Here is a 16168-nt window from a genome sequence, read left to right on the forward strand (position 1 = left end):
GGGTGTAGCAAGGTTGGAGTGGGCCCAGATACAAGATTTTAAAATGCCCCCCACCCACTGAAGCTCAGCTCATGAAGTAAAGAAATCTTAAATGAGGCTGAATCGTGGTAACAAAAAGCGTGTGTGCGTGTGTGTGTGTGTGTGTATATATATATATATGTATAAAAAATACTATGTTCCACAATAAAACATCATCCTAAATTATTTTTAAAAGGTTTTGTAAATTGTGGAGGATGCAAGTCATTTAATGGTACTAGAGAAAGACATGCTGTTCTGGTAGCTCCAGGTCTTAACACTCAAGTTAATTCTGCTGAAGGAAGCCTGGGTGGGTGCGCAGCTGGGAGAGTCAGTCAAGTGACTTGCTTCTGGCCCCCCCCCAAGGCAGTGGGCCCCCAGACAACTGTCTCCCCTTGCCCTATTATAGTTACACCCCTGAAAAGAAGTTCTGTTTGCAAAATGAGCTTGTGATTTTCATCCCCTTTGTTGATCCCCCTGTGGCAACCTCCCCCCACCCCACCATATGTTCGCTCTGGAGGCTGAGCAACCCTTAAAAGCAGATTATTGGTGGGCATGGGAGATAGGTAAGGGGTGAGAAAAGAAATTTTTACCTGAGTTGAACTTCTTGCATTTACACTTCGGATATCCCAGTATCTATGGGGTTTTGCTCATAGAAGCACTCCCTTATGAATTAATATTTTTAGGCAAACATTGTTTGCAATTGGAAGCTTAATTTGTCACTGAAAACTAACTTCTACATTTTGGCATTGCAAGATGCTCAACATTAATACACATCCTCCCCTCGAGTGTGCTGTAAATGGCAAAGAACTCTGGGGAGGTTTCTTATCTGCTGAGAAGACCATGAGACTATTAGGGACATGATACTTTGAGGGATATTCACCAAACTGATTTTGTGGTCTGTATTGGGCTCGGAAAAAACACAAATGGTCGAAATGTTCCGTCAAAACAACTAGTCTGGTTGTTTTGACAGAACAAACTTGAAACCTTTCAAGTGTTTCACACATAGGGAACAAAGGGGGAACTTGAAATACCTGATTGTTCCCCATAGGTAGCTCCTAGGGACACCAAAGTGGGATGTTTGCTAGAGCATGATGAGTGCTACCTACCACCCAACCCACAAGAAATGGGCAAGCAGGCAATTTTTAACAAATTCCCCTATGGGGGTTTTGTAGAAAGGTTCTTCTTCAGGTGCTATATCCTATCGGAGGTTAGCTATCATTAAGGCTATTTTGACTTTGGATGCCACTGCTCTAAAAAGTTATAAGGATGTGCATCCAAACATTCCCGCAGATTTTTCAGCCAGGATGTTCTACATCTTCCGACGCTGCTTCTTCCTTTAATCTTTCCCTGCATGATTAACTGTAGAAGGGAATATTTTTCCTCTCTAATAACATGGCTAAGATATTCAAGTTTTCTTCTCTTAATGATGTTAATTAGCTCTTTCTTTTTTGCCATTCTTCTCAAAACTTCCTCGTTGGTAATTCTATCTACCCATGATATTCTTAATATACATTGATATATCCAGAGCTTGAAAGATTCTAGTTTGTTCATATTCTGTTTTGTTTTTTTTAAGGGTCAAGCTTCCATTCCTTAAAGCAAGACTGAATAGATGTATCGCTTCACCATATGAATTTTCAGTTCTGTACTGAAATCCCTAAGACCACCTAATGGTGCAGTGGGGAAATGACTTGACTAGCAAGCCAGAGGTTGCTGGTTCGAATCCCCGCTGGTATATTTCCCAATATAGGTGGGAAACACCTATATTGGGCAGCGGTGATACAGGAAGATGCAGAAAGGCATCATCTTATACTGCGTGGGAGGAGGTAATGGCAAACCCCGCCTTTATTCTACCAAAGACAACCACAGGGCTCTGTGGTCACTAGGAGTCGACACCAACTCGACAGCACACTTTAGTTTTACTGAAATCCCTATTACAGAACAGATGCTTCATTTTTACAAAAGCCGCTCTTTCCATTTTAAGCCAGGTGTTTGTTTGTCGTGTACTGTCATTGTGTTCATTTAACCATGTTCCCAAGTATTTATAATGTGAAATTCTTTCAGTTCGGTTGTGGTTGATTGTTAGGTTTATTGCCATGGGAGGTCCTTTGCTGATGACCATGTACTTAGTTTTTCTCAAATTCATTCCCATATTCTACACTGACTTTGGTTATGCATTCCAAAAGATTTTGCAGATTGGTTATGTTGTCTGCTAGCACGACAGTATCTCTGCATAATGAATATTATTATTTCTTTGCCATTGATAATAATACAACCTTGTTGTACAAAAAATGCTTTGGTAAATATTGCTTTAGAAGACATGTTGAATAATGCAGGTGATAGAACACATCCTGGTCTCACTCTTCTTTGAATGTCACTCTCTTCTGTCATTTCTCCATCAATGCAGACTACAGCCTTTTGATGCCAATAATATGAATGTCTGTGTCATCGATGTTTTTGCTCTTCAATGTTTCCATGAGTCCGTTCATGGCTCACTTTATCAAAGACCTTTTCATAATCTATGAAACATATATAGATGTCTATGTTCATATCAAGCCATCTTTGTATGAGAATGTTCATTCCAAATAATACCTCTTTTGTTCCCATTCCATTTCTGAACCCATACTGTGTCTCACTTATATCAGTCTTTAGCTTCTTGTAAATTCTGTTGTGGATAACCTACAGGAATATTTTTAATGCATGACTCATGAGCCTTATGGTCCTGTATTCAGAACAGTCCTTTGCGTATTTTTCTTAGGTAACAATATAAACGTCGATTCCAGCCATTCATGTGGCATAATTCTGGTTTTACACATGTGGACAAATTGTTGGTACCCTTACAGCTAATTTAAAAAGTGTTTTATGCCTCCTGAAAAGCGATTAAATGAAAAGCAATTGTCCCATATATACCTGCATGCCTTTGATATGTTGTGGAGTAAAGCAAAGCAAGTGTGAAAAGAGAGAAAGTATTGCTTATTCTACAAAGATATTCTAAAGTAGTTTGGACACCTTTGTTGGTACCCCTAGAAAAGATCACAAATAATTAGAGTGATTTTTCAAATTAGCTGTTTTCTTTAATTCGTATTGTAAACCACCCTGAGCCATTTTGGAAGGGCAGTCTAAAAATCAAATAAATAGATAGATAGATAGATAGATATCATAAAAGTATAAAAATCAAATAAATAAATAAATAAATAAATAAAATGATATCATAAAAGTCTCCAATTGTGCAATCAGTCATTCAGCCTACTGAAATGGAGAAAAGTAGTCACTCTGCTGTTTGGGATCATCGTGTGTTCCACAATGAACATGGACCAGAGAAAGCAAAGGAGAGAGTTGTCTGAGGAGATTCAGAAAGAAAATTATAGACAAGCATGTTAAAGGCAAAGGCTAGAAGATCATCTCCAAGCAGTTTGATGTTCCTGAGACAACAGCTGCCAATATTCTTAAGAAGTTCAAGGTCCATGGGACTGGAGCCAACCTCCCTGGATGCGGCCGCAAGAGGAAAATCGACCCTAGAATGGGCAGAAGGATAGTGAGAATGGTAGACAAAAAGCCAAGGACAGCTTCCCAAGAGATACAAGCTGAATTCCAAGGTCAAGGTCCATCAGTGTCTGATCACACCATTCGTCAATTTTTGAGTGACAGTGGGCTCCATGGAAGAAGACCCAGGAGGACTCCACTGTTGAAAGAAAAACATCAAAAAGCTAGACTGGAATTTGCTAAAATGCATTTTATTTATTATTATTTATTTATTGCATTTTTATACTGCCCTTCCCAATTTGGCCCATTGTGATAAGCCACAATGCTTCTGGGTGAATGTCTTTTGGACAGATGAGACAAAACTGGAGCTTTTTGGCAAGTCACATCAGCTCTATGTCCACAGACGAAAAAATGAAGCTCTCAAAGACAAGAACATCATACCTCCTGTGAAACATGGAGGAGGCTCGATTATGTTTTGGGGCTACTTTGCTGCCTCTGGCACAGGGTGCCTTGAGTTTGTGCAGGGGACAATGAAATCTCATGACTATCAAGACATTCTGGAGCAAAACATACTGCCCAGTGTCAGAAAGCTCTGTCTCAGTCGCAGATCATGGGTCCTCCAGGATAATGACCCCAAACACACAGTTTAAAGCACCCAAGAATGGCTAAGAACAAAACATTGGACTATTCTGAAGTGGTCTTCTATGAGCCCTGATTTGAATTGTCTAACATCTTTGGAAAGAACTGAAACATGCACCCTTCAAACCTGACACAGCTGGAGCAGGTTGCTCAGGAAGAGTGGGCCAAACTACCTGTTGACAGGTGCAGAAGTCTCATTGAGAGCTACAGGAATCGCTTGTTTGCAGTGATTGCCTCCAAAGGTGGTGCAACAAAATATTAGGTAAAGGGTTCCATCATTTTTGTCCATGGCATTTTCATTTGTGTTATTATTTGAAATATTCTTTTGCATCTAAAGCAAAGTCTGTTTTTTGTTAAATGCGGAATAAACAATGATTGATGCCAATTACGTTTGTCAGTTTCAAGTTATTTCAGAGACAATTGTGGATTCTTCTTTTTTCGTGGAGGGTTGCTAACACATTTGTCTACTTGTGTATATATAGTATTATAGAGATCCGCCAGAAGCTGTATCTCTTCTTCTCCTATTAGCTTTAGGAGATCAACTGATACCTCGTCTGGAACGACAGCTTTCCTTTCTTTATGTATTTTATCACATATTCTACTTTGTGTGTTATTTCTGGTCCCTGCTCACTACTACTAGATTTTGTTCATTTCTGTTGTCATCAAACAGTTCTTTAATGTATTCTTCCCACCTTTCAAGTATTCTTGGTAAGTCCAATAAAATTTCTCCATCCTTATCTTTTATTCTATCAGATTGTGTCGTCTTTTCTCTGGTCATTTCCTTAACTTGCTTGTGTACACCAAAAGTATTGTGCTTCCTTTCTAGATCTTCAATTTCCTTGCATCTTTCTGACAAACATTTTTCTTTGGCTTCTCTTATTTTCCGCTTTACAAATTTATGAACTTCGTGGTATTTATTTATATTTTCTCCTTTCTTCCATTAAACTGAGGATTTCAGAGGTCGTCCACCTTTTCTTTGGCAAAACTTTGGTGTTTCTCAGTTTTTCGTTACTTGCCTTTAATATGGCTTTTATCCCTTTCCATTTCTCATCTACAGCAGAGTATACTTTATTGATCTTCTTCACATTCTGAAGGTTTCATCTGATCTTTTCCTTGATTTCATCTTTGACTCTATCATCCTTGAATATTTTGATGTTTCTATTCTGTTCATTCTGTTCCTTATTTCTTTATTATTATTTAAAGGGGAAAGGTTTAAAATGTTAAGAACTGCCCGCTTGCCCATTTCTTTTGATGGTTGGGTGGTAGATAGCACCCATCATGCCCTACCACACAACCTGCTTTGGTGTCTGTAGGAGCTACCCATGGGGAACCATAGGATGTTTGGAGTTTCTCCATTGTTCCTTATGGCCAGAACAAGCTGCACTCAGAGGGCACAGACAAGTTTTTTATTATTATTATCTACATTTTATATCCCACTCTTCCTCCAAGGAGCCCAAAGCAGTGTACTTGCTCTCTCTTTTTGCATTGCAGTTTGCAACCCTGCCCTGAAAAACACTGCATTGTATTGTAATTTTGGAACCCTGCCTAGAAAAACACTGCAGAAGCACACAGTAAAAGGGAATCTGTTCCTCCCAACACAGAACACATATTTCACATAAAGTACGAAAATGATTTTTTAAAAAGAGAATAATAGCTGACCCAGAATCCACTGCACTGCAGTGTTTTTGTTGAGCTTATTTTTGTGAACTGCCTAGAGCCTTTGGAGTCAGGTAGTATATAAATTAAATAAACAAATAAAGTTGCTCTCTCTTTCTCACACACACAAAATTATGACTCCTTACTTCCTTACTGCCACAGCAGCACCCTTAGCAAGCATAGCCATAATTAAGCTTAACTAGAGTGACTGCAGCTACATTTTGACTGAGTACAACACCTTGAAATACAGATTGCAGAGCAGTGAGTGAAGCACAAGTTAATCTCAAGACCAGACATGGAGTTCATCACCAAGAAATCTCACAGAGCGGGCAGAGAGCTTCCACTGTCCATTTCTCACCACAACACTATCTCACAAACAAAAAACCCAAGAATGGTAGGCACCCAAATTCTGCCTTTGTCAGTCTGAGATCCGGCAAAACCAAATAATCATTGCAGCAATGGCACAGCATATTATACTCAGTGCTGAGAAAAGAAAACCACAAAATCAAACTTTCCTTCTTCCTCCTCCTGTCCTGAAGTATCCTCTTCTAGGGATGTGCACGGAACCAGTTCGAAGGCCCTTCAGAAGCTATTATTTCAACAGGGGGCACATTCCAAAGTCCAGGGGCAGCAACGGAGAAGGCCTGCTCCTGAGTAGCCGCCAAATGAGTTGGCGACAACCGGAGATGACCCTCTCCAGATGATCTTAACAGGTGATGGGGCTCATGATGAAGAAGACGTTTTCTTAAATACCCAGGGCCTAAGCTGTTTAGGGCTTTATAGATAATAACCAGAACCTTGTATTTTGCCCAGAAACGTATTGGCAGTCAATGTAGTTCCTTCAACACAGGAGTAATTTGGTCTCTCCTAGATGACCCAGAGACCAACCTAGTTGCTGCATTCTGAACCAGCTGCAGTTTCCGGAGTATGTACAAAGGCAGCCCCTTTAAAATGTCCATGAGGGGAGCAAAGTGTCTTCTGGGAAGAACTGGCAGGCAGGAGAAGGGTTCTCCCCCTTAACCAGATCTCCAGTGTAGGTTGCCCTGCATTAGTGATGCAACCTCACATAATATGCAGCTCTTTGCCTGTTAAAGTTCTGTAATAGTGTCCTTCTGTGTTTTTTAATAGTCATATGACTTCCATTCAGAGCACGAGTTTGCTTATGTATAAACAGGACAGCAGATTTGCTTTTTAAGATTTAAGAATGGAGGAAATGAAAATACCATAAGCTACAGATACTAAACTTGGTATCTTTTCAGAGAGAAAACAGATATTAAAGGTAAGACCATTGTTTTGCTTGGTATGTGATATGTAGGTTAGCAGTTTTAGTAACAATTTAGTTATTCCTCCTTTTTCTTGAGTTTTAGAATTCAGCCCTAGTTAGAATATGAAATCCTTAATCCTAAACTTAGTTTCAAAGTTAGTCTCAGATTTCAATAGAATTTACTTCCATGTCCACATATTTAGGGTTGTCTTTGGAATGTCAGATTACTGTGTATGTACTTTTTGGTTATTTGGAATCTTCTATATCTGCTCATCATGTGCATGTATATAGTTAATGCAGTTTTGTTTAGATTGTGCATGCTCTACCCTTGCACAGAAATTTTATGTGCAGTTTATGTTCTACTTTTTAGACCGTGAGCTCTTTGGGGACAGGGAACCTTCTTATTAATCTTTTCTATATAAACCACACTGAGAACATTTTTTGTTGAAAAGTGGTATATAAATAGTAGTTGTAGTATGTACTGTAGGCCTTGACAGATTTTCTTTGGATTTAAGAGCCAGATGATGGACACTTGACAAAATTGTTGCACCTAGTGACTGACATTAGTGGCATAGGGAGAGGGTAAATGGGCTTCTCTTTATCCCTTTTACAAGAAAGGATTGTCTGGGACAAAGAAAGACTTTATTAAATAACTTCACCTCTGAATATCCTAGTTTAGGCACCATCTTTAAATTTCTAACAGCCATGGCTCCCTGGAGGCCAAGCCCTCTTGTGCTGTGTCTGTTCGTTAGAAATCGGAAAGGGCAAAGAGAGATTTAGGACACTGAAGCCCTATCCTCAACTCGTACAAATCATGCTCAGCCCTACCTCCCAGCTTCTGAGATTATCCAGTACTAGCCGACCCCACACAGAGCATCTGTGCGCTCTTTGGGGCCGGCAGTTACCTCTCCCTGCCCCCACCTTCTGCCACAGTCTCCACTACCTAACCATGGCCGGCCTGTGCCAGGCCCAGCCGCCTCTCCTCCCCACCGTCACTTCTGCCCCCCCTCCTCCTGGGCCTTGCCTCCACGGCCAGGTTGGGCCTGCTGCCGCCTCTGGCCTCTGCAGCTGGCTGCCCCACGGCAACCAATCCTCTTGGGTGTGCCTCAGCCAATCAGGCGCCTCTGCCGCCCAGCCAATCAGCTGGGTGCTGGGACACACATTCCAAGCCACACCCAGGAGAATTAATAATATAGATTGCCCATGCACTTGCAAGCCTGTCTTTGCAATCCTAATAGCTGCATATATGCTTTTGAATGGAAAGCTCTAATGTTCATGATATTGCTCTCAATATTCATGTTGTATTACTGCAGCATAGTTGTGGAGCTGTGAAGTATACACAGTCTTAGGTACAGATGTCCATAATAACCAACCATTAAATAATGTTGCAATTTGTTTAGTATAGAATATGTCTAATTAACTGCATGGTGTAACAGCAGTATAAAGTAAAAGAACGCAAAAAAAGTTATGTCTAAAATTTATTAGACAAATTGTGTGTCAAGACAAGGGGAATCAGCTTATTCTGTTCAAAATGTAGTCTGCTGTTTAAAGAATCGCTTCATTCTGTTTGCTTGTATTAGGTGTTTAAACTTAAACTTAAACTTAGACTTAAAACTAAATCAATATATGGTGTTTCCTAAAGGCATCTTTAGTGTTCCTTTAGATGGTGAATGGCTCAAGCAGGATTAAATACCCTGCTCTGAATTTTGGTGATCTTAATTGCAAATTATCCATTGATGAAAAATTATCACCTGTTAGTATTTATTAGCTGGTAAGTACTAAGAATTGTGATGGTATTCCTTTTTCACACAAAGGACCTATGAAGTGGGGGGAAGTCTGACCTTTTTCTCATATTTTATTATTTAAATAATTTCTAAAGCTGTGCTTGATAAGTGATACATAATACATAGATATTTATATCCTTCCAAAATTTAAGTAAAAAGCAGTCAAAGGAGATTCCAAGAGTCCCTTTTTTTTCTTTTTTGGAAAACTTTACTGAATATTAGTGTGTGTCATATGTATGAACACATATGCCAATGTAATATAGTCAGCAGATCCTGCTTTTTGTTCTATTGCAAAGGGGGAAACATTTCCACAATTCTGTAAACTTCTGCCACTGCATTTACAAAACAAATTTATAATGGCAGGATCTAGACTTCGTCATGACTAAGTTCCATTGAAATGAATGTACTTAAGTTCGTCATATCTCATTTACTTCAATGGGACTGACTATCATGACTAAGTGTGGATCCTGCCTAGTCTTCTTGTTTCATGGTTGGTATTGCAAGAGGGTTGGTAGTCAGCTGACTGAAATGATTAGTAAGATTCTTGGTTACAGTTTGAGCTTTCCATCTGAATTAAGCACATAAATTGTGGTAGCAGCAGAATACTGAATACTGATGGAAAGAGAAATATACTTTTGATAAAAAATGAGAAGCTATTTGTGTGAAGTGTTTTCAGCCTATACATTAGAAAAATGTTGAGCCACATAATATGTACATTGGGCAAGAAAAACCCATTAAGTGTTCCATAATGCAAGAAGCTGTAGCTGTGAGCTTCATTGTTCTGAATGAACGTGTTCAAAAAAAGCACACGAAACCTCACAAGCTCAGCCCAGGATTGCATTAATAACATCCTGCTTCTATAAACCACAAACCAGTTATAATAACATGGCAAATTAGTGAGATATAGTGACTGAAATTGAGTGTCATTGCTTTTATTCCACATTCCTGCCTTTTTCGCATGCCCCTCCCACCTTTACTTTCCTCTTTCCACTTTCTTTTCTCATTCCATAAAACAAATTCTTTTTATAGTTGCCCTTTATAGGAAATTCTCTGCAAGTCTTCTTTCTCCTACTCATTTGAATGGGATAGTTGTTCCCATTCAGCCCCTTCTCTTTCTGAATAAATAGTTGTCTTTATACTAATCATCTAAATATTGTCTCCTTAAACTTGCATTTTCAAAAAGAGAGGGAGGTAGCATAGATTTCAGACAACTTGTTCATAATGAGAAACAAATTTATATTGCACTTTCTTTGCAATTGTAAATTGGTGTCAAAAGCATGAGAAACATCTGAATTTTCAGAATTCAACACAAACCATGAGCAGTGTTCTCTAATTTTTTTCAGCTGTGTGCGGAATGAGTTTTGTTTTGGGCGGCTGTATTAAGGAAGTGTGTGCACACATGCTTTCAGAGTGAGACCTTCCTGATTAAACCTGAGCGGGATATAAAATTAACTGAGCGGACAACAAAAAATGTGAGCACACATGCATGACTTAGAGGGAACACCAACCATGAGTCTAGCCTTAGTATCTATTACTACTGAAAAATGCTGTGTATGTTAGTTGACTTCATTGAGCCATTCTCTAAATGAATGAAGCTTTCTTAAATTTCAAAAGCCTTTATCTTTGCTCTTCTCCTTAATAAGACGTTTATATTGTAAATATATAAGGTATTGCCTGACATGAATTTCCTTTTCCTTAGGTTATAAAAGCAGCTAAATGGAGTCCGAGCAGCTGTTTCATAGAGGTTACTACCGAAATAGCTACAACAGCATAACTAGTGCAAGTAGTGATGAAGAACTTCTAGATGGAGCAGGTGTCATCATGGACTTTCAAACCTCTGAAGATGACAACTTATTAGATGGTGATGCATCTATTGGTAAGTATATTGGATCTTAATTTATTGTTATAATATATGTAAATACTGGGGAATTGTGCATCTAAGATATACAGATGTGACATATTGAGGCTATTCATACGAGTGTGCAAAACTGGGCTAAAGAAGCCCATTTTTGCACACTTGGGTGAACCAGCAGGATCGTGCCCGATCCCACTGGCTACACAGCAGCAAACCCGCCTAAGTAGCCTCCTGCTAAAATGAGGTTAAGGGAGCAAGCACTTCAGATCGGTGAGAAGAGCTCTGGGGTGGTCTGTGGAGAAGGCGGGTTTAGCCTACGTTCCCCGCAAATTAGAAGAACGATCTCCTGTTCTTCTCTGGGCTTCATTTTTAACTTCTTTTTATTTTGGATGGTGTGTCAGCAGCTGCACCTGACACACTTAAAGGTGGGATCCCAGTAATGCATTGTGCACTCGGGCAGTGCATTACTGGGACTCCTGGGGGCAGGGTGACACATGACAGCTTGTCCCAGCACCTGGCCCTCAGAGCTGCCAGGCGAACCACAGGCATGCCACTGCTCGTCTGGGCGGGCAATCTGCCTGCCCAGAGAAGAACAGGAGATCGTCTGCAGGGAAGGTAAGCTAAACCCGCCTTCCCCACAGTTTGTCCTGGAGCTCTTCTTACCGATCATGAGAAGAGCTCCATCAGGTGTATCCTTTTTAGGGTTCTGGGCAGAAACAGGGTTGTTGACATAAGGACTATATCAAATTAATGTCCTAGCCAGATGTCATAGTCACACCATGGTTTGGCCTTTAAAGCCATGTGGGTTTGTGGGCTCTAGCTTCTCAATGCTTTCAATAACTATAATTTGCCATGCCATCCAAACTGAGCAAACTATTTACTAGAAACCACATTTCCTCCCAGACTACAGCTGGTTTTAACTGGTTTCCCAGTTCTGGTTAGGAGTCAAGCTGTGGTTTATAAACTAGGAAACAAGGAAGTGAATTGGAGTGCATAACAAGGGAGAAAAAAGAGAGATCATGCAGGAAAAATTGTATGAGCTAAAGAGCTAGATCTGAATGTGCTTTCTGTTTTTTCATAAGAAACCTGACTCCAATTATTAGATTTCAGTATGGTAGATGGTTTGGTTTTGCTATATCTATTTATTTGTGTATGAAATAGTTGACAGTGAACCACTTATGTTCATAACAAAATAGTAAAACCTGATTGTGTTAAACTGGTGTAGAGTTCTGGTTTGTAAACCCCGGTGCCCAATGTCATACTACACTACCAAAATTTTCTTTTAGCAAGGGACTGCAAGCAAAAGGTAGAGAACTGTATATATATATTTTTAAGGCAAAACATAGAGCTAAGGTGAGCCTGCATACGACACCCACCCCTCCGGACAGAGGCAGGATGGTGGCAACAAGAAATAAAATGTCTCAAAGAATTAGAGATGCATTGTGTTGCCAATCAGTATTATACTTGTTTAAATAGCTGGAAAGGAACTGCAGCTGTTAATTAAACTTGCTACGTATCAGGTGAATGGCAACTGTTATGGCTACTCAAGAACTGTGCACTTGGTTCTGTTTAATTGGGCTTTCTCATTTTTGCTCACCACATTTGCTGTGGTGACTATGGTGCCATCATGTGGTGACCATGATGAGCCACAGCTTTCCTCTCAACCTTGGAGTGAGAGAAGGGGGTGGAGATCATCCTGATCATCGGCATAGCCACCTCCAGCTTATATTTTGGGAGGAATTTTGAGGGTTGCTTGACTGCTGCATTATCAAGGTGCCCAGAGTACTTTGTCTGTTTGGCACTGTACAGCGAAGCTGCGTGCCTTCCTTTCCTGCACTTGAGCAGGAAAGTGGAGTTTGAGGGTGCACTGTGCTTAATCACAGTGCCTAGAACATCTTTTTGGTGAGCATCAACCAAATAGATGAACCCTGCACTGCCGTCCTGTTCTCTGAAGCAGAAAAGGAAAGTCGTGGGGGAGCTTCCTTGGTGCTGCTCACTGGTGGAGGAAGCCAGCCGGTGGCCCCAGTTCCTCCTGCCAGCAGCCCCCCTACCATGGCCCCTGTGTATGATGTCAGACATAAGGGACATGGCTTCGCTCCCAAATGGGGCCGTGTGATCTCGTTTGAGAGTAAATACCTTTAAAAGCAGGGAGGAGAGCAGCTCCTGGTCACACTGCGAACACAGCACTGGCTGGTATTTGCTCTCAAATGGGGTTGCACAGCCCCGTTTGGGTGTGAAGCCACGCCCCCTGCATCTGACATCAGACGGGCTGGGGCACCAGGTGTGGCCCCTCACTGGCAGCGGCCCAGGTTCTTTGAACCCATCCGGCAAGTGGTGGCTCCGCCTCTGGTGCTGCTGTTCCCCTGGCAGTTAAGGGGAGGGGCAAGTGACCACAATCTTGGCTTTGCAGCAAGCTTTTGCTTCACGGCCCTATTTGAGAGCATATTCCAGCCAGCACAACATTCACAGCGTGGCCAAGAACTCTCTCCCTGCTTTTAAAGACAGGGAGAGCAGCTCCCAGCCATGATGTGAACATAGCGCTGGCTGGTATTTGCTCTCAAATGGGGCTGCATGGCCCCGTTTGGGAGCAAAGCTACTACCCTTGCGTCTGACATCAGATGCAGGGGGTGTGGCTGGGGTGCCAGGCACAGCCCTGATTGGCAGCAACCCGGGTTCTTTGAACCCGTCCACTGAATGGTGGCTCTGCCCCTGGTGCTGCTGTTCACCTGGCTGTTAAGTGGAAGGGCAAGTGACCACAATTTTGGCTTTGCAGCAGAAACAAAAACTGTGAGCCCCTGTATTTAAATGATAGTTCAAAAGCAGTATATAAATAGTAGTAGTAATAGTTTCAGTACTGTCTATCTATATTTATATGTACTGTACATAAAGGGGAGTAGCCTAGTATGACATTTATATAGGTTACAGTGGAGTAGGTTTTGAAATTTGCCATTAACTATCAGACCTATATTTCTAGTGTAGAAAGTCAACATAATTTTAGCCTACTTTCTAAAGTGAAGAAAGTTTGAGATCAGTCTGTATGTGTGTGTGCACGCACTCATATGCTTGTATCCTTTAATAACTCTCACATTTACAGTCTGCTACAAACCAAATTCACTGCATGTTGCATGAAGGTGTAGGGGACCCTGACGATGCTAATTTTTTGCTGATCAACCATGATGGTTCAAGATGGAAGTCACTCAAAGTATAGGCAATACTCCTTCCTTTGTAACCCACATGATGACGGTTGGATATAAACCATACTCACAGGACATGGAAGGGGTCCTAGGTAAGACCTAGGACATTGGAGGCGTCCTAGGTCATGTTAAAAAAGTAGGACAAAGATTCCTTTTGTTCTTCTTAGAACTACTTGTTTCTCATGTTCTAGTCAAACTATTTCATCCTGTTCTTCATTCTGTGCAAACTTATTAGCTTACCTGTTCATCACATTCTCTTCAAATGCTTTTTCTAGCAAAAATTCATCTAGGCTTGTCATATCCTCACTGCTTATCTGTCAGTCCTTGTGCTTTCCCTCTGTAGTCTTTTGTCTAATGGATAGTGAGTCCTGTGAACAAGGAGAGTATTGTCTATGTTTCACACAATAGCTAACTAACTTCTGGCACTAGTGTAGTGCTTACAAAACTATACTGATGTTTGGTATGTAGCAACATCAAACTTGCATAACTAGGATGTTACTATAGTGTACATATGTCAGCCTAATCTGACTTTCTCCTGAATACTGAATAATTTGGCACTAGGAAAATATATTGGGTAGGACTAAGATTAGTGTGAGCGAAACACTTCTGCTCATGCACGGGGTGGTAGAGCTGGTGGTGGGATTTTTGCCTCTGTTCCCAAACCCTCAAAGCTATATTTTAAAGGGGCACAGGGCGTGGGGATTGGGAAAAAATCACCCCTCCCTGTGCGCAAGTGGAAGTGTTTCACTTGCACAAATATTCTTATGGATGCTGCCTATGAAGGCTTTTCCTTTTCTTTTTTAAATGTTCTAAAATGAGGTTATCTGTCTAGAAACTGTTTATAAACCGAAAAGAGAGTGATACCCTCTGACCTTGGTGTAACATTCTAAAAAGAATATATACACAAGAGTGTCAACAATCTGGCCACCCAGAAGGGAAGTCCAGGAAGATAGTCCACAATACAAACTGTGCTGCAGAAACGAAACACGACTTGGGCTGAAAGCTGTTGACACGAAGGTTGGCAAATGTTGTCTTCCAGCAGCTAACAGAAAGCTGTTGAAGTGCTTTATAGTCCAAGCTGATAACTCTCAGCTGGCAGGGATTCAAGGCTTATCAGCCCTCTGCAAGAGGCGTTTACTCCTCCTGATAGTTTCCAGCTGTGCTCTTCGTCTTGTGACACACCATTGCTGTGGAGTCAGTGGGGGTTGCCCACACAGCTCATCCTCTAGTCTGTCTGTCACTGTCTCTGCTGCCCCAGACTGCTGTGCCTGCTCTGAAACACCAGCCAGACCCTCCACAGCCGTCTCTTGGGAACTGACAGCTGGGCTCTGCCCCTCAGGCACCCCTGCATCGGCTGGAAGGCTGTCAGCTTCCCCTTCCTCCTCAGTATCTGAGACGGAGGGCGTGACAAAGAGTAGAGGAAATGGAAGGAAAACATGTAGGAAGGAGATATATTTGAGAATGGTTGGTTGGTTGATTAAGTGCTGTTAAATCGGTATTGACTCTTAGCAACCATATAGGTAGATTCTCTCCAGGATGATCTGTCTTCAACTTGGCCTTTAAGATCTCTCAGTGCATTCACTGCTGTAGCAATTGAGTCCATTCACCTTGCTGTTGGTCGTCCTCTTCTTCTCTTTCCTTCAACTTGTCCCAGAATTATGGACTTCTCAAGGAAGCTGGGTCTTTGTATAATGTGTCCAAAGTATGATAGTTTGAGCCTGGTCATTTGTGCCTCAAGTGAAAATTCTGATTGATCTGTTCTATAATCCATTTGTTTGTTTTCCTGGCTGTCCATGGTATCCTCAAAAGTCTTCTCCAGCACCAAAGTTCAAAAGCGTCAATGCTTTTTCTATCTTGCTGCTTCAAAGTCCAGCTTTCACATCCATAGAGCGTCAAGGGGGAAACCATTGTCCACACGATACTAATCTTTGTAGATATAGACACCTCACAGCATCTGAATATCCTTTCCAAGGCCTTCATTGCAGCCCTACCAAGTGCTAGTCTGCGACGTATTTCCTGACTCGTGAATCCTTTACTGTTGATGTTTGATCCTAAAAGACAGAAGCTATCCACCACTTTAATGTCTTCATTATCAGTTCTGAGGCTGGTTGCAGTACCTATTGTCATAAATTCAGTCATTGTTACATTTAGTCGTAGTCCCATTTTTTTTCACTGCTCCTTGACTTTCATTACTAGAGCTTGCAGATCATCTGCATTCTCAGTTGTCATCAGCGTAGTGCAGGTTTAAGATGTTTCTTCCTCCAACTTTAAAATCACG

The 16168-nt window shown here is 41.2% G+C and overlaps 1 protein-coding gene across 3 annotated transcripts in view; it reads left to right on the forward strand.

Moving 5' to 3' along the window:
• CLCN3 (chloride voltage-gated channel 3) overlaps positions 1–16168 on the forward strand; it is an 86091-nt gene that overhangs the window by 1338 nt on the left and 68585 nt on the right. For 2 of the 3 annotated variants that reach the window (XM_053255382.1, XM_053255385.1), the window contains exon 2: positions 10541–10717. In XM_053255382.1, the coding sequence (XP_053111357.1) occupies positions 10558–10717 (160 nt within the window). In that variant the 5' untranslated portion in view covers positions 10541–10557. Of the gene's footprint in view, positions 1–7051; positions 7073–10540; positions 10718–16168 lie in introns of those variants that run through there. The other variant, XM_053255383.1, reaches the window with a different exon arrangement.

The sequence above is a fragment of the Hemicordylus capensis genome, chromosome 5, assembly GCF_027244095.1.
Source record: "Hemicordylus capensis ecotype Gifberg chromosome 5, rHemCap1.1.pri, whole genome shotgun sequence".
NCBI classification, from domain to species: Eukaryota; Metazoa; Chordata; class Lepidosauria; order Squamata; family Cordylidae; genus Hemicordylus; species Hemicordylus capensis.